Here is a 21201-nt window from a genome sequence, read left to right on the forward strand (position 1 = left end):
AATACTGTACTCGATTTCACAAATAATAATAATTCAAAGGAAAATTAAACACATCTTCATTATCAAAAAATAAACATTAAGCATCAACAAGGAAAGGCCTCTCCCTTCATCCCAACACCACCTAACTAATGATTGCACAAATTATAGTGCAGTCTTGGGTATGTCAGTCCTAAGATCTATAAAACTTGAGAAGTGGGATTTTTTAAGCAATCCCCTTTATTGGGCCCACAAACCTGCATGCTTGTGAGAACAGTTTCTAGCTTCATATATTGGTTTCTCAAGTAGTCTAGTTTCGTCTTGGCTCTTTTTCCATTTTACGATAGTTGAGGCATTGGACGAACACCAGCATTGTGCTATGTCCTGTTTGGTGATTGTTAGGAAAACCCCAAGGAATATCTTCTTATATCTCGGTAGGCCGAGATCCCCTGTGATATTAAGGATGGCAATGCATGAGTCAAGTGAGACATGGCAACCCAACAAATCACTGCAGATTGATTCTACAGCCCCCAAAACTTTCGAATAACTCAACAATGCCAAACTTGTGTAATAAAGGGCCAACCTCAGTGTGACATCTGAGGCATAGAGGGGAATCCTTCTGGTGAATCTGCTGAAGCCTCTCATGTATGATACACCCTATGTATTTATTTAAATTAAATCAAGGGAATCCAGTCATCATTGCAATGTTTCTAGGTGCTGCCAGTGCCTGCCTCCTCTCCTCCTCCGCTTCAAGACCCATGTCTTTATTTATTTATTTATTTATTTATTTAAAAGGTTTTATATAGCACTGGCTAGACCCGGAGGTATCAGAGCGCTTTACATGGTTTATCAGACAATAAATTGCAGGTTACAGCTTTACAAAAGCATGGCAATTTTAGTTACAAGTATGGTTGAGACAAACAAAAAGGAACATATAGATAGGAGAAAAATCTGGCAAGGGGAGATATTCCGGGGAGTGGGGGCAAGAGCTGGGGAAGTAGACAGAGAGTGGAGGAAGGAAAGAGGAGGGGAGGGATAGAGACACGGCATGGCAAGAGGAGCGGGGTCCCACAGTTCTTGGAGCCTGGCAAACGTATTAGGTGTCTTAGTAACTAATTGTTGGAAATGGGATCCCCGGCTGGCCAGGGCTTTCGCCAAAGTCAGTCAGAGACCACCACACCCAAGTCAGGGCAAGGGAGTTACACGCCAAGATAACCCCTACTCACCCTCTAGGTAACGTGGCGCGAGCAGCAAGGCTAAACTTGGAGGCGATGTAGGCTAAGTATTTGCGCACGCACCCCAGCAACAACAACCAAAGGCCCACCACAAAGGAAACTCCACACAAGGTTATATAAAAATAGCCTTTGTATTACACCAAAACACATTAGATAAAACACACACTTTACAATGTGCCAGAGGCACGGGCAGAATTTACAAGGGATATGTACAAGACAGGGCCACCTGGACCACTGTCAGGAATCAGAAATAGCACTTTCAGAAATAGCACTTAGTACATAGGATATAGCACAAAATATAACAATAGAGCGCACAACCAGTAATTACTGGTAACCAGGATCTCACTAGCACCACCTGTACTAGGGAGAAAACAACCACCTATGTATTACAATACCTGTAGGGGTGTAAGAGGAAAACACATGATGCAATGCATAACATTCATTCAGAGGTGTAAAGGCACATGACGCATAAACAATACATTCAGAGGTGCATAGAAAGTACAATTGCGCCAAACTCACGTAAGTCACCACCTGTGACTGTCCCTAGGCCCTCTGGCCTTGTTGGGGCTAGGACGCCCTGTGTCCAATGTCAGGGGGGGCCTAAACGTAGCAGTTGCCCACAAAGTGCTGGGCAACTGGCGCAACAATGTTTGAGCCTGCCAGGGCTCAAGAACAACAATGGGGCCAATGTGGGAGCCTCGCTGGGCTCTCAAGACACTGGTGGGGCGAAAGGAAATGCCCCCTGGAGCCTCCTCTGGGCTCTAAACACACATGGCACCCAAAGAGCCTCACTGGGCTCTAAACACATGGACTGCCCCTGAGCCTCTCTGGGCTCCTTAACACTGGGGCGCCTTGAGCCTCTCAGGGCTCGTGAAATAATTGCCCCCTTGAGCCTCGCAGGCTCTGAACACCGGGGGGGGGCGCGGGCACCGACAATGTGCCCCGACAAGGTAGAGCCTCTCTGGCTCTAAACAACTGTGGCAAGCTTTGTTGGAGTCCCCCTCCTGGGGACTCGAGCACAATCCTGCCACCTGAGCCTCTCTGGGCTCCAAGTAAATCAAACTGCCCCCTAGAGCCTCTCTGGACTCTTAACTCAGAAGGGTGCAGCCTCACTGGGCTGTTGGGGTCCCTCACGAATGACCCGGGAACACTGGGGGAGCCTTGAGCCTCTCACTAGGCTTCGTTGGAGTCCCCCTCCTGGGGGACTCGGGAATCACTTGAGGCCCCCCGGGCCTCTCAGCACAAGTGACGCGCGCCGAAGGGGAGGGGCGGGCACTCACCGGTCTCTGGCGGCTGCAGCTCCTCTGCTTCGGGCGGCTCTGCACGGGAGCTCCCGCTCCTCGGGGGCTCCCTCCACACTTCTCCCTCCCTCTCCTGGGCTCTCCCTCGCTTAGGGAGCCTGGGAGGGGAGACAAGAAAAGACGCCGGCTTACGTCCTCACCGGAGCGCGGGGTGGCCTCCCGTCCGCTTCCGGTTGCTTCTCTGTCCTGCCCCCGGCCTGCCTGACTTCCGGGTCGCGGCTGTGGGGGCGGGACTTCTGCCGGGCCGCGCTCGGATTGGCCGGCCGGCAGGAGCACTTCCGGGTCGTCGCGGGCAGCGCGGCGGCCCGTCTCCGGCACTTCTAGGCGGGGGCTCAATAAACCGAGGGCTCCCTCGAGTTTAGAAATAGCAGCAAATCACCGGGGCAATGCCGGGTGGGCACCGGCTGAAACAATAAAGCGCCCCGAGGCGCTGGCAGGCAATAGGGCGCGCTCTCAGCGCTAGGGGGCAAATCTAGCCCCGCAAATCAAGGGAAACGCTCCCAGGCGCTCGGAGGGAAATCCTCAGCGCTCCTAGCGCTAGCAATAATCCCAGCGCTTCCAGGTGCCCTCAGCAGGGCAGGATCACAGGGAAAGTTCCTTGTAGGGGGGGCAAGGCTGGGCCCAGAGCCAGCACACTGGGTCTCCAGGCAGGGAGACACCCCAAGTGGCGGTCCTCTGGCCCAGCAGCAGCAGCAACAGCCCCCTCAGGATCCTGGAAGAGAACAACTTCAGTGGGGACACAGCCCCATTTTTATACAGTGCATTCCTTTGTCTGAAGGTGCAGAGTGGGGGCGGAACCAGTCGCAGCTGGTTCTTGAGTACTCTGTTTACCTCAGCCACCCTCTCTATTCACTGGCAGGGCTTGGGTCATTAGACACACCACAGGGGGGCGGAGCCAGCATTGTGTGGGGAAAACCCAGCCCATCCAGGACACAGGTACACTCCTCCCACACATCACTCATGCTAATCTCCCACTCACCACCGGGCAGACCCATCCAGACTTCCTGGAGCCTGGCATGCCAGCCAGCTCCAGCCAATCACACGCCAGCACCCTCACAGCACACGTACAGCCATGTCTAGAAATGGCGCTTCGCTACTAGACACATACATGCTGCATACACCGTTGCGCAGCATTCACTCTCACGAGTTCACACATACCAGACTCAAGCCTGTACACCCCACGCATCAGGAACTACCAGGGACACATACATTCCCCATGCATTCCTATGGGCGGGCAGGCCTAGCTCAGCACATGCACTCAGAGTGCGCACGCACTTTCCCCTGGGACACAGTGAAAGTGCGCAGAATCCCAAAATCACCATCTCCAGGTCACCCTTTTCCAGCAAAAAGCCTAGGGGTGAACCTGCCCTAAGGGCCAAAGTCCAACATAACCCCCTTCCAGCCAAAACGCAGGGGAGACCAATCACCACCGTGATGGACTTCCCTGCTTGGGGCGATAGAACACGGACGCGGGCCCACAACTGCAGGGACACCCTCCTGTTCTACGCCATGGTGAACCCAGGGGATTCCTTCTAAACACACTGTCTGGACCAACTGGGCTACCCCACTGGTACTCCCAAGTTGTCCGCGGCCAGGACCAGGCCCTGGGCCACCCAGGTGCCACTGGTCCATGCCAATTCACAGAGCGGGGGGTAGTAACCCCTGGCACATAGGAGCCATTCTCCACTCTTCCTGTCTGCAAGACAGGACTAGACTGCCACTGGTTCTCCAGCCTAAGGCCTACAGCCTCAGGCGGACCAGGAGTCTCGGGGAAGGCTCTCCTCCCCCTACCTCTTCTCCTAGGGTTCCTCCTCCCTCTGCGAGGGGTACCCCTAGAACGCCATTCCAACCCAGGACTTATCCACTCAGGTTGCACCGGGGTCAGAGGTGGGCTCTCCCACCCTCTGCACCCCCTTCCAGAGGTCTGCCCTCTCCCACCTGGAGAAGTTCCTCTGGAAGAAGAACCGGTCAGGACACTGGTTACAGTCGTCCTACCCTTCAGGTCAGGCTGATCCTGAACCTGGCCTTCCAACCTCTGGTCTAAAACCTTCGGTGGAACAATTGCCTGGCACTCCAGGACTTCTGGGGACTTACACTCCATCCCCCTGAGGCTAACAAATGTCACATCTGTTGCGTGACTGTCTGTCTGGCGCAGATCTCCCGCCCTCTGTCCACCTGACAGTGCGTGAAGATCCCCCAGACCAGAAGTGTTGTTACCATGGTCACTACACAGGAACCTAGCCCAACTGGGTAGTCCCTGACCCACTGGTCCTTCCACTGGGGAACTCCCCCAATCACTCCTCACTCTGGACTCCTGTACCCTCCCTACCGGAGCGGTACTGCCAGACTCTAGAACCACAGGAGCTCTGGTTACAGACGCTCCAGGTCCTCTACTCACTAGGAGATCTTCCTCAAGTGGACTAACAGGACAGCCTAGGTCCCCAACCTGGTGTTCCCTCAAGAAACCATCCAAGTCCTGAGGCAGGGCTTCGGGCGTCTGGGGAACCTCGGTCTCCCCCTCACTCCTGCTCCACTGAGCCAGGCAGTGAGCCCCTACACCCTCCTCACTATACTGGGACCTAGCTGGGCTACACTGAGCCTCCTCCACCACGCTGGGCTGGAAGATACCTGAACCACTACTTTTGGAGTCACTCACCAATGACCCTAGAGAACCTCTGGCCCTTTCCCAGCGGTCGGCTTCCCTTGCCAGTAACTCTGTATCAGTAAATCCAACTTGCAACAGGTGTTGGCGCAACTCTGGCGAACAACCACTGAGCACCTGCTCTTTGACTATAAGATCAAACAAGACTTCAAAATCAGAGTCAGTGTGAACCTCTACCCAAGCCCACAGTGCTCCACAACATTCATCCTCAAACTTCTCCCACGACTGGTGAGGCAGCTTCCTACTGCCCCTGAATTTCAACCTATACTCCTCCTCTTGGGAAACAGGTACCAGACTGGGGGAACTGGGACTGGGATTTCCTACACTGGAATCTAAATAGCTGCCACCACTGGACCCAACCCTCCCTGGGGGATCCAGAAACTCAACACTGCGCGCAGGGGATAGTCTACCCTCCAGAGCTACTTTGCCTCTGGTGGCGGCCCTCTCAGCCTCCTCTATCCTTTCCTGCGCTAAGACCCTCTCGGTCTCTAGCTGTTGCTTTCTAATGCCCAGCTGCGCCATAGCCTGGGCATGCTCCAACCTGAGCTTCTCTAAAGCCAGCTGGTGCTCCCTTTCTCTCCTCCTATCTTCCAGCTCCTCTGGGGACAGGTAAAGGGATGAGGCGCTGCCTCCTACGCTGGACCCAGCAAGGGACTCCCTATCTATGGGGTCCTCACTATCTGCTGGCGTCCCTGTGCTATCATCTTCCTCCTCCTCAGACTCTTCAGGGCTCCCCTCTGACCCACCACCCTCATGGTGTGAGACCCGGGCCCTCTCCGCACTGTGCTCACGCTCCCAGTCATCCTTCTGCCATTGGATCAGGTTACCCCTAAGTTGGGACTGGGTGTCTGACTCATTCACTGCAATGTCTCTCTCTTCGCAAAACTCTCTCAGTTCATGCAAAAACAGACCCCAGACATTAAAAGCAGACTCCATCTTGGCAAGATGATCACAGACACGTGCAACACAGGGGACTGAACAATCTGAAGTAAGAGGACACAATTCCAAAACTTCAACAATCTCCTTATCAAAGAGAACTCATACTCATGCGTCCAGGAAAACACACCATTCATCCACACACACCCTCCCCTCGGATCGGTAAGGCAGTTTCTACCACCCCTGACTTCTCAACCTGACCAAAAGCGACACAGGTACCAAACTCTGGAAGCAGGGCGGGGGACAAATGTACTGAACACAATCAAATGACACTCTTCAGGAGAAGAGAATAATGAAACTTCCAAAACAATACTCCCCAAAAATGTGGTCATCTAAAATGCAGAGTTTTGTGGTGCAGCCAGCTGCTACCAAGGTACAACGCAAACACAAATCCTTATCCCGCCGCTTGCCGCCAATGTTGGAAATGGGATCCCCGGCTGGCCAGGGCTTTCGCCAAAGTCAGTCAGAGACCACCACACCCAAGTCAGGGCAAGGGAGTTACACGCCAAGATAACCCCTACTCACCCTCTAGGTAACGTGGCGCGAGCAGCAAGGCTAAACTTGGAGGCGATGTAGGCTAAGTATTTGCGCACGCACCCCAGCAACAACAACCAAAGGCCCACCACAAAGGAAACTCCACACAAGGTTATATAAAAATAGCCTTTGTATTACACCAAAACACATTAGATAAAACACACACTTTACAATGTGCCAGAGGCACGGGCAGAATTTACAAGGGATATGTACAAGACAGGGCCACCTGGACCACTGTCAGGAATCAGAAATAGCACTTTCAGAAATAGCACTTAGTACATAGGATATAGCACAAATATAACAATAGAGCGCACAACCAGTAATTACTGGTAACCAGGATCTCACTAGCACCACCTGTACTAGGGAGAAAACAACCACCTATGTATTACAATACCTGTAGGGGTGTAAGAGGAAAACACATGATGCAATGCATAACATTCATTCAGAGGTGTAAAGGCACATGACGCATAAACAATACATTCAGAGGTGCATAGAAAGTACAATTGCGCCAAACTCACGTAAGTCACCACCTGTGACTGTCCCTAGGCCCTCTGGCCTTGTTGGGGCTAGGACGCCTGTGTCCAATGTCAGGGGGGGCCTAAACGTAGCAGTTGCCCACAAAGTGCTGGGCAACTGGCGCAACAATGTTTGAGCCTGCCAGGGCTCAAGAACAACAATGGGGCCAATGTGGGAGCCTCGCTGGGCTCTCAAGACACTGGTGGGGCGAAAGGAAATGCCCCCTGGAGCCTCCTCTGGGCTCTAACACACATGGCACCCAAAGAGCCTCACTGGGCTCTAAACACATGGACTGCCCCTGAGCCTCTCTGGGCTCCTTAACACTGGGGCGCCTTGAGCCTCTCAGGGCTCGTGAAATAATTGCCCCCTTGAGCCTCGCAGGCTCTGAACACCGGGGGGGGGCGCGGGCACCGACAATGTGCCCCGACAAGGTAGAGCCTCTCTGGCTCTAAACAACTGTGGCAAGCTTTGTTGGAGTCCCCCCTCCTGGGGACTCGAGCACAATCCTGCCACCTGAGCCTCTCTGGGCTCCAAGTAAATCAAACTGCCCCCCTAGAGCCTCTCTGGACTCTTAACTCAGAAGGGTGCAGCCTCACTGGGCTGTTGGGGTCCCTCACGAATGACCCGGGAACACTGGGGGAGCCTTGAGCCTCTCACTAGGCTTCGTTGGAGTCCCCCTCCTGGGGACTCGGGAATCACTTGAGGCCCCCCGGGCCTCTCAGCACAAGTGACGCGCGCCGAAGGGGAGGGGCGGGCACTCACCGGTCTCTGGCGGCTGCAGCTCCTCTGCTTCGGGCGGCTCTGCACGGGAGCTCCCGCTCCTCGGGGGCTCCCTCCACACTTCTCCCTCCCTCTCCTGGGCTCTCCCTCGCTTAGGGAGCCTGGGAGGGGAGACAAGAAAAGACGCCGGCTTACGTCCTCACCGGAGCGCGGGGTGGCCTCCCGTCCGCTTCCGGTTGCTTCTCTGTCCTGCCCCCGGCCTGCCTGACTTCCGGGTCGCGGCTGTGGGGGCGGGACTTCTGCCGGGCCGCGCTCGGATTGGCCGGCCGGCAGGAGCACTTCCGGGTCGTCGCGGGCAGCGCGGCGGCCCGTCTCCGGCACTTCTAGGCGGGGGCTCAATAAACCGAGGGCTCCCTCGAGTTTAGAAATAGCAGCAAATCACCGGGGCAATGCCGGGTGGGCACCGGCTGAAACAATAAAGCGCCCCGAGGCGCTGGCAGGCAATAGGGCGCGCTCTCAGCGCTAGGGGGCAAATCTAGCCCCGCAAATCAAGGGAAACGCTCCCAGGCGCTCGGAGGGAAATCCTCAGCGCTCCTAGCGCTAGCAATAATCCCAGCGCTTCCAGGTGCCCTCAGCAGGGCAGGATCACAGGGAAAGTTCCTTGTAGGGGGGGCAAGGCTGGGCCCAGAGCCAGCACACTGGGTCTCCAGGCAGGGAGACACCCCAAGTGGCGGTCCTCTGGCCCAGCAGCAGCAGCAACAGCCCCCTCAGGATCCTGGAAGAGAACAACTTCAGTGGGGACACAGCCCCATTTTTATACAGTGCATTCCTTTGTCTGAAGGTGCAGAGTGGGGGCGGAACCAGTCGCAGCTGGTTCTTGAGTACTCTGTTTACCTCAGCCACCCTCTCTATTCACTGGCAGGGCTTGGGTCATTAGACACACCACAGGGGGGCGGAGCCAGCATTGTGTGGGGAAAACCCAGCCCATCCAGGACACAGGTACACTCCTCCCACACATCACTCATGCTAATCTCCCACTCACCACCGGGCAGACCCATCCAGACTTCCTGGAGCCTGGCATGCCAGCCAGCTCCAGCCAATCACACGCCAGCACCCTCACAGCACACGTACAGCCATGTCTAGAAATGGCGCTTCGCTACTAGACACATACATGCTGCATACACCGTTGCGCAGCATTCACTCTCACGAGTTCACACATACCAGACTCAAGCCTGTACACCCCACGCATCAGGAACTACCAGGGACACATACATTCCCCATGCATTCCTATGGGCGGGCAGGCCTAGCTCAGCACATGCACTCAGAGTGCGCACGCACTTTCCCCTGGGACACAGTGAAAGTGCGCAGAATCCCAAAATCACCATCTCCAGGTCACCCTTTTCCAGCAAAAAGCCTAGGGGTGAACCTGCCCTAAGGGCCAAAGTCCAACACTAATGATTTATAGTTAATTGATGTCACAGGGTGAGGGTATGCCACCATAGGTAAAGTGCAAGAATTGTGTATCTCCAAGGACTCAGAATCCTAGCCTATAAGCAGGGTCCCATTGAGTTTTAAACAGCCATTCATTGAGAATGAGGTGCCATATAATCGGAGAGCGGGTCAGACATTTCCAGTCCTCCTCCATTAGTAGGTTTGTAGCTTTTGTGCATAGATATACTGGGTGATTGGTTTTGCCATAATAGGATCGTGAAGAGGCGGTCAGCTTGGTAAAGAATGGTTGCGGAAGGGGCTGTTCTGTAATATATATATATATATATATAGTAGGTGCGGAAGTACAACCATGTTTATAATAGCGACGCGGCCCATTAGTAAGAGGGGGAGTGGGTTTCAATGAGCAATGCCTTGATGAAGACATCTGACCATAGGTGTTATATATTGAGTAAATGCCAACGGAGAAGTATGAGAAATACATACCCCAGGTATTTAAAGGGATGGCGAGGTATCTGACTGGAGGATTGAAAGGTTGATTCCTCAGTGTCGTCATGCATGTTTCATTGGTGAGCGTTCAACACACTGAGCCTTCCAGCTACCTTTGAAACTGTCTTCCTACTCTAGTATAAACACTATGTGAGGGTAGTTACGCTTTTTTTCGTAATTCTGTTAAACATATAGAAGGTGATGGGAAGAATGTTAGCAGTAAGTCTAACCACTGGCAATTGCGTGGTGTAGCATTCCAACCCATATTTCTTTTGCTCACTATGTCAACTCAGTTTGGACCCATATTCACATCAGTCTTAATCCTACTCCAATAGGACCAGTCCAGCCTGAACTGTCAGGCCAGTCCCCCCCCTTAATCAGAACACAAGCGATGTTATGGAACATGGCCCAGAGCTAACGCCAGTGGTAAGATTAATTCAAGCATTCCTTCCATCACCTTGTTGTTTTTGCTTTTTTTATTGACATATTTTGTTAGTGAGTCTACATGAGGTTTTAAATGATTGCAATGAACTGTCTCCGAAGTAACTAAATACAACAAGCATTTGCAATGCAATAGGTCTCGCTTTAGGAAAGTGTGAGCTATTGGTATTGTAAATGACAATTTTTTTATTATGTGTTGGCTTTGAAAATATATAAATTAATAGCATTGTTATTCACAAAGCCAATAGCTTACACTTTCCTAATGCGAGTCCTATTGGCTATGGCAATGCTTATTGGTAGCATGCAAGAACAGTGCGGTTGTGGTGCTGGGTGATGATGTGGTTGGGCTGAGTGATGTGGTGGTGTATTAGAGTGGTGTGGTGGTGTATTAGAGTGGTGTGGTGGTGTATTACAGTGATGTGGTGGTGTCCCAGTGTGATGTGGTGGTGTCCCAGTGTGATGTGGTGGTGTCCCAGAGTGATGTGGTGGTGTCCCAGAGTGATGTGGTGGTGTCCCAGAGTGATGTGGTGGTGTCCCAGAGTGATGTGGTGGTGTCCCAGAGTGATGTGGTGGTGTCCCAGAGTGATGTGGTGGTGTCCCAGAGTGATGTGGTGGTGTCCCAGAGTGATGTGGTGGTGTCCCAGAGCGATGTGGTGGTGTCCCAGAGTGATGTGGTGGTGTCCCAGAGTGATGGGGAGGTGTTCCCGAGTGATGGGGAGGTGTTCCCGAGTGATGTGATGGTGCCCCTGAGTGATGTGGTGGTGTCCCGGAGTGATGTGGTGGTGTCCCTGAGTGATGTGGTGGTGTCCCTGAGTGATGTGGTGGTGTCCCTGAGTGATGTGGTGGTGTCCCTGAGTGATGTGGTGGTGCCCCTGAGTGATGTCCCTGAGTGATGTGGGGGTGTCCCTGAGTGATGTGGGGGTGTCCCTGAGTGATGTGGGGGTGTCCCCGAGTGATGTGGTGGTGTCCCCGAGTGATGTGGTGGTGTCCCCGAGTGATGTGGTGGTGTCCCCGAGTGATGTGGTGGTGTCCCCGAGTGATGTGGTGGTGTCCCCGAGTGATGTGGTGGTGTCCCCGAGTGATGTGGGGGTGTCCCTGAGTGATGTGGTGTCCCCGAGTGATGTGGTGGTGTCCCCGAGTGATGTGGTGGTGTCCCCGAGTGATGTGGTGGTGTCCCCGAGTGATGTGGTGGTGTCCCCGAGTGATGTGGTGGTGTCCCTGAGTGATGTGGTGGTGTCCCTGAGTGATGTGGTGGTGTCCCTGAGTGATGTGGTGGTGCCCGTGAGTGGTGCCCCTGAGTGATGTGGTGGTGCCCCCGAGTGATGTGGTGGTGCCCCTGAGTGATGTGGTGGTGTCCCTGAGTCACGTGGTGGTGCCCGTGAGTGGTGCCCCTGAGTGATGTGGTGGTGCCCCTGAGTGATGTGGTGGTGTCCCTGAGTCACGTGGTGGTGCCCGTGAGTGGTGCCCCTGATGGATGCGGTGGAGCCCCTGAGTGATGTGGTAGTGCCCCTGAGTGATGTGGTGGTGTCCCTGAGTGATGTGGTGCAGCAGCACAGAGACTGAAGCTAAGAACACGCAGGGTTGAGTACTACAAAGCGCGTTCAGTTTATCAAAGCACAGAATGATGGAGCCGGGAAAAAGAAAGGGGAAACGGGAAAACACAAGGAGAGTGTATAATGATAGAGGCAGCTAGGGCTGAGGCTTTGACAGCAATTAAGTACGGGGTCGAGAAGGCACTAAATGGGAGAACACGGAAAACACCCAGGGCCAAGGAACGAAGATGTAAGCACACGGGAGAGCAGGCGGAGACCAGAGGGCAAGGAGTAGCAAGCAAAACAAGCTCTCGGCATTGCTGTTGTGGGGGGGCGGGGGAGCCGGAGCGGGATCGCATTCCTTTAAAGTCTGATGCGGGGGAGCGGCAGCCTTTGAAGTCTAATTGGGGGGAGCTGCAGCCTTTGAAGTCTGATGCGAGGCACAGACAAATGGTGGTGTGTGACGTGGCTGGCACTCTGCACGCGCATAGATCACATGAACTGTGTCTAATCTGCCGTTTTGGTAGACTGTTCCTTTCCCCTTACTATAATCTCGCCGGAGCAATGCGCAAGCGCATTGGCTCAGGCGAGACCTAAAAAGTATGTTGTTTAGGTCATTCTTTATCTTCTGAAATTTACTAGAACTGGCATTTACATTGCTAATCATCACCCACCACCAAAAAAATCCTAATTGAAATGCTGTATGTTTGTTGTATAATGAACTTGCAAGTCTCTGCTGCTGAAACATCACATTTCCCATATGTAAGAATGCCTTTATCTGGGAACATGCTGAACCTGTAAACACAAAGGTTTGCAACAAGTGCTGAGAGAAATGGAACAAAGAGTACTGTACTTCAAATGTGGGTATGTACTTGTAAGAGAATGCCAAAAAGCCCTAAATGAAGCATTCATGTGCAATATTTTGTTAACCATTCTGGACTGTGAAGTGCCTTTGGGTATGGGATCATTTGATATGCAAAAAGTATACTTTGGGACAGAGTAAGGGTATAGGGGTTGTATATATTTCAGCAGCAGCCTATGAAGTAGAAGCAAATGTTTATGCCCCAGAAAAAGCGTCTTGAGGAAAAACCAGTCTGTTGCCTCTGCTTTTCATAACTACATTTGAAACCGTTCCTCCGGGCTGTTCAATGTCCATTGTTTCTTCAGATCTTGTTAATCAAATAGTTTGCATTCACATTGAGGCAGCAAATGGCTTCACTTAAATTTAATCATCATATAAATGCTTTAGCTACTGCTGCTTTTGCAGATGAAACTATGGGCTGCATCACACTTATGTCCAATGTTTAGGCTGACCAAGGAGACTTCTTTTGGGAGCCTGCCCGCAGTCCAGGAGGAGCGAAATATGTTAATTCCAAGCTTAGTGAAGTAGTTGGGTAAAGGCTTCCATTTGCCTGTAAACGTTATCTTTGAGTGAGATAGAATTTGGGTTGACTGGTGAGTTTATGGCAGATTCCCAGCCCTCTGAGCCATGCCTTCATATCCCTCCTGAAGATATCTTAATTTGTCCGGTTACACTCAAGGTTGTCTTACTCTGCTACAATAATGAAAGGGAGATCACTAGACAGTTCCAAGAGTAGTTAGAATGTAACAACCTTATTCACGATCACTAGTCTGAGTTTAGACCAGTCAGTGGCACCCAAATCGCCTAGATAACATCAAAAAGAGCGCCTACAATCCGTGGATTAAAATAAGAAATCAGCTGTCCTCCTGTTCATTGAGACACCCTAGACACACAGTTAGCCTTCAAATGTACACTGATTTGCATCTCCAGAAAATGATAGTAAATCAGACCAACATCTGAGTAACATTGAGCTCCCAAAAGAAACTCATTAACAGGCTGCAAAGACTTCACTACCTGGTGGCTAATTTTTGCTTGAATCTATGGGTGTGCATGTACATTAAAACAGTTTTAAAATCTCTTCTTGGGCGCAGAGTGAATGTAAGGATTAAGCCTAAATTCTTCTGTAATATTTACAAGGCCTGATGGGGCAAAGTGTCTGGTTGCATACAGAAAAGTGCAATACATTATGTTCCTATCAGATGCTTACATTGTGCAACAGCACATCTCCTTACACAACAAACCTTCAAATGGCCGAAGTACAGGGGAAAAGCCTCTTTGAGTCTGTGGCCCTTGACAGTGGAACAATGAACCCAGTCCTCTGGGCAGCGCAGAATTACATGTTTGTTTGGACAAGGCATAATGAATGAACTATTCCATGAATTAGAGTGCAGTAATTGAAGAAAATCAGTCAGGACTGCACACTTACTGATTGGACTGTAACATCTCCTGCCGGCACAAACATTTTGGTTATCCGCAGCTCTCCGAAGAGTATGTAACAACACATAAGTTATGACACAAGTCCTTACCACACAAGTAAGTACCACAAAGGCCTTTTCAGGCACTTTACAATGAGGGACTTTACACACAGGGGTGGGTGGTGGTGGGGGGTCGGGGGGGGGTTGTGTCTGCGTGTTTTAGATAACTTAATTGCCATACAAAACTGGTCCTATGCACACGCATATGAGTAAACAAACAGTACAAGATAAGTTCTGTTGATCATGATTGAAGACAACGGTATCCTTATTTGTAATGTTTGCTTTGAAGGTTGTATTTCTGAGCAAGCCAGCCAACACGTGTTTCGTCAACGGGTTGTTAAAAACCCTACACTTCTTCAGGGCTGGAAACAAGATGGGGACAGCTTATGTCATAAAATGTTTTCTCATAAAAGGGCTGTACAAATGACACTATACAGCTTTTAAACGTGATTCCATTCAGAGGTGTGCCAGAGGTATTCCTGCCCGTAGAAAGAAGCCCCAAAGTTGAAAATGTATTAGTCAAATAATTTTTAGAAGAAGGCCAAACGTGAACCTCAAGAGCCCTTGTGGTCACTGCGTGAGGAGGCCCTAGTGGTGCGAGTGGATAAAAGAAAACCTGGTCAGTGATAAGTGAGAATCTTTTTATAAGTGCCAGATCGTAAGTGAATTCAGTATTAAAACGTGTTTGCCTAGTTGCATGGGAAGCATACTCAGGTGCGGTGCAGTATTACCTGTGTATGCCAAAACTCAATCATGAACACGTGCAAGAGCCTACCAGTTGCGCGCCAAGTAGATGCTTAGACCTAAGATAAATGCAAGGATGAGCACTCAAATCAAAATCCCAAGTATGATTAAATATGGATAATCAAGCTATAAAAATAGTATGATAGGCAGATATGCTTTACAACTTCTTTCAATTTCTGTGTTTCACACAAGCACATAGAATTGTTTCTTTGATTATTCGTCCTTTGGATCACGCCATTGCATTCAGGGTGATAGAGATGTTTCTTACACCAAGATTCCTTTACATCTCTTGTGATTCAAACTGCACTCTGTCAAAAAAGGTTACGGAAACCTTCTCCGCTGAAACCATTCTTATAAAATATGTATGACATTACTGGTATCCACCGAACACCTGAACTCTAGTTCAGGCCTTCTCAAAAGCATGACTTTTAAGATCACCTACCAAACACTACCCGCACTGTGAATGGGCCCCAAAATATCCACAGCCACATCTTCCCATTGAGTATCTGGCAATTTTCTTAACATCATTACCTAGACCCTGGTGACACAGCTATTATCTGCCCTCAGACACTATCCACAATCATCCACCTCTTTTTTTTCTGAACATATAACTCAGACCACCAATACCACATTCTCGATCTCGCTTTTGTTTTACAAATGCTTTAATGCTGTATTGACCAGTAATTCTCTAAATATTTCTAGAGGCACCCGTCTGTGGCACCCTCTACACTAATCAATGCCAAAAATCTTACGCCGTGTAAGATTGAAATCTCGAATCCTCCAGACGCGTAGAAATGCGCTTTTAGAGTTAAGTACAAAGTCATTATTCAGAAAAGTTCCAAATTGAAAAGGTTTATTTTGAACCAATCTTCAGGTCATATTGCATCATATGCTGAATGGTTTAATTAAAACATATTCCATGAGAATGGTATCAGAAGTAAATTTCCAACAAGGTATATTCGTACAATTCAGTCACATGCATTTCGAGCGGTGCTCTTCGTCAGGGGGAATATCTACAAGAAAATCAAAGGTGACAGTGGATATAACGCTGGGCAGGAGCTGGGAGAGTCAGATATACGCATTCAAAAAGGTGTCGGCGATAGTTAACGTGTGCCAAAGTGCAGTGAATCATGACCGTAATACCGACCAGTGAAACTAAGTGTTAAGCAGAATGGGCGTGCTTCTACCAATGGAAAAAACAGCATGAACACGAGTAGTTTTAAAGAAGAAACCAAAAAGCTAAAGGAGCAAAAAAACCAGATAATCGGCATAATGCCAATGAAATGAAACGAATGAAAGCACTGTGGCCGAGTAAGTGCAGGGAGCGGTTGGGTGAATGACTGGAAATATACAGCATGATACATGCAGGTGAAAGCTCCAGAAGTGATCGTGCCGGTTAGCCAGGCTAACACGGGAAGTCCGTGGCGTAAGATTTTTTGCATTGATTTAAGTTTCAGCACCTCACGGTCAGGAGGTGATCATCTCGACATCCCATACCTTAATTTCCAGGATTTACCAATTGATTACCCTGGAGTGCTGCTGATTACCCTTTAGTTGTTTCGTTTTTTCGTTTCACCCTCTACACTAAACCATGGTTCTACAAAGCCTGTCCTGGAGTGCCGGATCCTTGCCAGATTTTTAACATAACTACATTCATCTAAATGGGATATGCTAAAAATCTGGTATGTATCTGTCCCTCAAGGACCGACTTTAGAGAACCCTGCACTTAACCTTCCTTCATGGACATTTCATCCCTCACATTCCAAAATGTCAGACAACCCTCCAGGGTCATAGCTTAAGGGCGGTTATTTGGGGTCTTATACCCACCTTAAAAAAGTATTCTGTAGTAAATAGTTGGGCAAAAGTGCTTTCAGTGTGGTATGGTGAAGTGTCAATCGGATTACACCATGGATTTTTACATGCCCACACTGACAGCAACTCTCTCACACAGTCTCGCCTGTCTCTGTTTTCAAGGCCTTAAAAAATGTTGATTAGTTTGAAAAATGTTGTGTTTTAAGGGCTCCTAACAATCCCCACTTCTCTCTTTACACTGCGCTTTAAGTCCCCCCACCTGTCGTGATTCTCATATAATGTGTTTTAACTAAATAATCCAGCATGATTGTTGGGAAATCTGAAACTCACAACCCCCCACCCCCCAAATCTTATTGACCAAGTTATGCCCCGGCAACCCTCACTGCACACATCTTTGTACTTCCAACCTGTGATTATGTTTTCAGCCACCTTTTGCAAATTGACTTAATTCATCAAGATTTCTCGTCCCCAGTGTAAAAATTAAGTTGATACTAGATGATCTATATAAAGTCAGGTTCATTCATACAAGCACCCCTTCCACCATGAGCTAAGAAGGTATATCAAACTCAGGCTTTTCCTTTAGCAACTACTCTTTCAAAGTTATTTTCCATTCCCTTATAGAATCCTTACACATCACATATTAATTCACCAACACATAATGCCACAAATGGGCACATCTTTATTTAATTCAGTTGACTTAATTTACTGTTAACTTTTCCTTTCCTGTCATTTAACTACTTTATTATTAATTCATAAGAATTTGGCTCGTATATTAGATCAGCTTTTCGAAAATGGTACAAAAAAATAATCTTCACGTATACACTTTCTACATGATCTATTTCTTTATGGTTGTCTTTCTGTGGCAGTGTTAGCACGTAGAAATCTGCAATGCAAATCATATGGCTGATCAAAAGCAATTTTCTTTTTCCCTCTTCTGAGCAAGATTTGCCTTGCCCCCTGCTTTTCATACATGTGTGGCTTGATTGTACCCTTGATGACTTTAACAGTTTCAGTGAAATTATCATGTGTGGGTTACCTCCACGCTAGGTCTATTGCACTGTGGCTTGCCTTTGTTCAGTAAGTTAAGTATTTAGTTTTCCTTTCCTTTCTGTGCAGCAATTTTAAAATCCTTGATTCCAATTCAAAAAAACTTTACACATATCGTATTTAAAATTAGATGCCCAAAAAGTCCAGTCAGTGCCCAGAAATAACCAATACCATTTGAGAAGAAAAAGGTGAATACTTGTACTGGTGTGCTTTTAGAATTTGAGTAATATTCTTAAATAGGTGGTGTCGTCAACAGAAGTAAGCATACTGTAACACGTTGCATCCTTTCTGCTTCAAGTTTTTATATTTAAGTTACAGTAGTTGACAAAGGCTGGAGATGTATTATTATTTGTATTTTTTTTGCAGCAACGTTGCCGAAATCTATATATTTTTACAATAGTAATTCATCCCAAGAAATGTTGCAGTGTATTTTTCATTTCACTTGCATTTTGTCCATCGTTAGTGACCTGCATTTAAGGCAATGCTAGTCTGAGATAACCAACTTTTTTTTCTTTTTTTTTTTAGCAAAAAGTTTACATTTTTAGTAAAATTGCTATAATCGTTTTCAGGATTGCATCATGATAAATAAGTATGTCTCACCTTTGCAGTACTATTCTGCTTTCTTTTATCCAGACTTCTCTACCTGAAGATTGGCCACACATGCACTTGTTGAACGCCGTGGTGGCAGTATTACAATTCTGCATTGGCACAGCAATGGTTTCTTCCCCCAAAGGAGTCAAAATGAGCCAACTCTTGCTTGGCAGCCTCCGAGTTCAGGGACTTGCTGTAGAAGCCCTAAGTTCTTTCTCTTGCTCAAACAGTAAGTTAACATTCAGACATACTAACAATTGAATATGGTTCATTTAGAGACACTTGCAGGCTTCTGAATGCTTAATCACTGGATAGGTATTGCCTTGACCATTGGATTTATGCAGCAGTAGAGGACTAAATTATGCAGCAGGACTGACTAAATTATGCAACAAAAATGAAAATTATAAGGCATAATGCATAATGCAGCACATTCTGCGGTACTAGTAGTGAGGTATATTGACATTTTAACACCCATTATTACTGTGTGGGCAAAAGTTCCACTCTGTCAGTACCAGGCAATTTTACTCCCAAGTACAGAAATCAGCAACTGAAAGTGGGCGAGGCAACCTTTGCAAAGCCTCTCGCCCCTTTTGTTCGTAACCTTACAGCTATTGAAATATGAAAATTATACCACATATGGGTTATGTGGCAAGTGTGGCAATCCATAAGTATGCAAACACTGATTGGTTGCAGAAATGCATAGCTTCAGTAGCTCTAAGCTAATGTTTAACGCATAACGCTGTGTAACACTATTGAGACTGGTGTTCCACTTTCTTGTTAGGTAAATACATTGGATGTTCAAAATAATTAAATTTAAATAAAAAAATCTCAGTACTAGGGAGTTTTTAGCATACAGTGTTGTGCTATCTATATTTATTGGGTAGAGCACCAGCAGAAGCATTTTCATTTTGCTTTTATCCAGTTTTGTGAAAGTAGAGAATTATTAAATATGAATTCATTTTTACTTTTATTAGGATTTATTTTCAATAGCAGTTTGCCTAAATATAATTGTGTTTTTAATGATTAAAGAGATTTTGCATCCAGTCTTTCGCTGAGAATAAGGCCTTGTTCTAAATAAAATAGTTCTTCTACGACATGCATTATGACCTTTGTAAATTGTTCAGAAAGCTAAAAATAGAATATATGGGCTACCAAATTCACATGGATAGTGGCTTGAATACCATAAATGTTCCTATAGAGCTCTTGTTCAATAAAGAGGTGATGACGTGTCCTGCGAATGCAATCCCAGATCGACACAGTTTAAGCAAGGTGCTATTGTATCTGAAAAGAGTATACCTTAATTGAGATAACAAGTATAGTAAAAATGAGAAACACCTTCTTTTAAACAGTTTAACCGAAATGCTTCTCCTTCAGTATCCTACACTAGATCCTCCATTACTTATTGCCCAGGTCATTTCAGACACAACTAAATGTTACATGTTTCTCCTCTCAGATGCATTTCTGTGGAGTTGCAGACTTGCCACTTACCCTCCTCCATGGAGTACCTACAAACTGATCCTAACATCCCAGCTCTTATTCATTGTCTTTAAGTACTGGCAGTACAATGCCATACTTTAAGTCCTGTTGGACCCCTCAAATAGCTATTTCTGTAAAGTAACGGAGTATCATTCAGTACAGCGTTGCTCCCATGAGGAAAAAGAAAATGCACTATACGGTATTTATATGCTTTAACACAAACCACATAAAAGGGTACACTCCTGTAAAGAAATAAAAATGTCACTTGAAACTAAAACTATATATTTGAAGTCGAGATCTATTTCTAAGGTTGTGTGTGCCCTTACACAGAAAAGACGGACAATAGGAGGTGCCCACATACCAGGAAATACAAGAACACTGACAATAGACTCATTGGTGGGCCACGATGTGGGCCCACATAGACAGAAAAAAAAGCTTTAAAGGGGAACTCGGGAGTAAAGAAAGGAAGCTCATTGATTTATTGTCACTCAATAAGCCAAAACGCTGAGTATAAACACTCAGCTACAAGGACAGTCAGTGTGTTTTGCTCCATTTAGATTAACATGATGAGGTGACAGCTCTTTTAGTCAGTACTCATTGCGAACACATAGATCTGTTCTGTAAAACTCCAATTACTGAAGACTTTCAGGAACTAGTTGTGAAGTGCAGTTCAGTCATATGCGAGATGTTATTTAAAGAGATGCTCCTTCAACTTTTTTCTAAATTTTAAAAGAGTTTCAAGTCTGATTTGCAGAATAATATTTTTCCAAACTCTTTCAGTGTACTTTGAGAATGCTAGGCTCTGGTTTCCTTACTTTATGCACTTTTAATTTCCAGCCTTACAATTTTATTGTTCTTAATGTTTCTTTTGAGATGTATAGTTGATCATTATAGGATCTTCATTATTATTCATAAAGCATACAAAAGTCCTGCCAATGTGCAGATCCTATACCAATTGTTAAACCAGTCATGTAAAATGCCAGTGTAACAGCAACACTAGATTTCCATTTAAAAACAAAAAAATAAAATGTTCCCTGTTCCAATAAGTAGATAGGCTCTCAGGAGATAAAACTGTTCTGTCACTTTGGTGCTGACCAAGTACCACTAGACTTTCAGCACACAGTACAGCGAGAGTTATCCCAATTAAGCTTAGTTCACTTTGAAAGCCTCCGGAAGGACATAGCATCTTGCCTCTAGATATTGCCTTGCTTTCCAGCAGTCCCGCCTGGAAGGAATGAGGTTTATTTAGTAATTTCATGAAAAAAAACATGAAACATGATGGAGAACTTGTCACAGGTAAGTTAATTTTCTTTTCTGTTATGAGTATTCACTATTATTTATAAACACTGACTCAAATAGCAAGCCCATTTATTCCTAAGTGGTGGGAGTACTAGATACAATGA

The 21201-nt window shown here is 47.6% G+C and overlaps 1 protein-coding gene across 1 annotated transcript in view; it reads left to right on the forward strand.

Moving 5' to 3' along the window:
- BRAT1 (BRCA1 associated ATM activator 1) overlaps positions 1 to 21201 on the forward strand; it is a 220436-nt gene that overhangs the window by 144646 nt on the left and 54589 nt on the right. The window contains exon 9 of the mRNA XM_078662694.1: positions 18365 to 18551. Coding sequence (XP_078518820.1) covers positions 18365 to 18551 — 187 coding nt within the window. The remainder of the gene's footprint in view (positions 1 to 18364; positions 18552 to 21201) is intronic.

The sequence above is a fragment of the Lissotriton helveticus genome, chromosome 10, assembly GCF_964261635.1.
Source record: "Lissotriton helveticus chromosome 10, aLisHel1.1, whole genome shotgun sequence".
Lineage (NCBI taxonomy): Eukaryota > Metazoa > Chordata > Amphibia > Caudata > Salamandridae > Lissotriton > Lissotriton helveticus.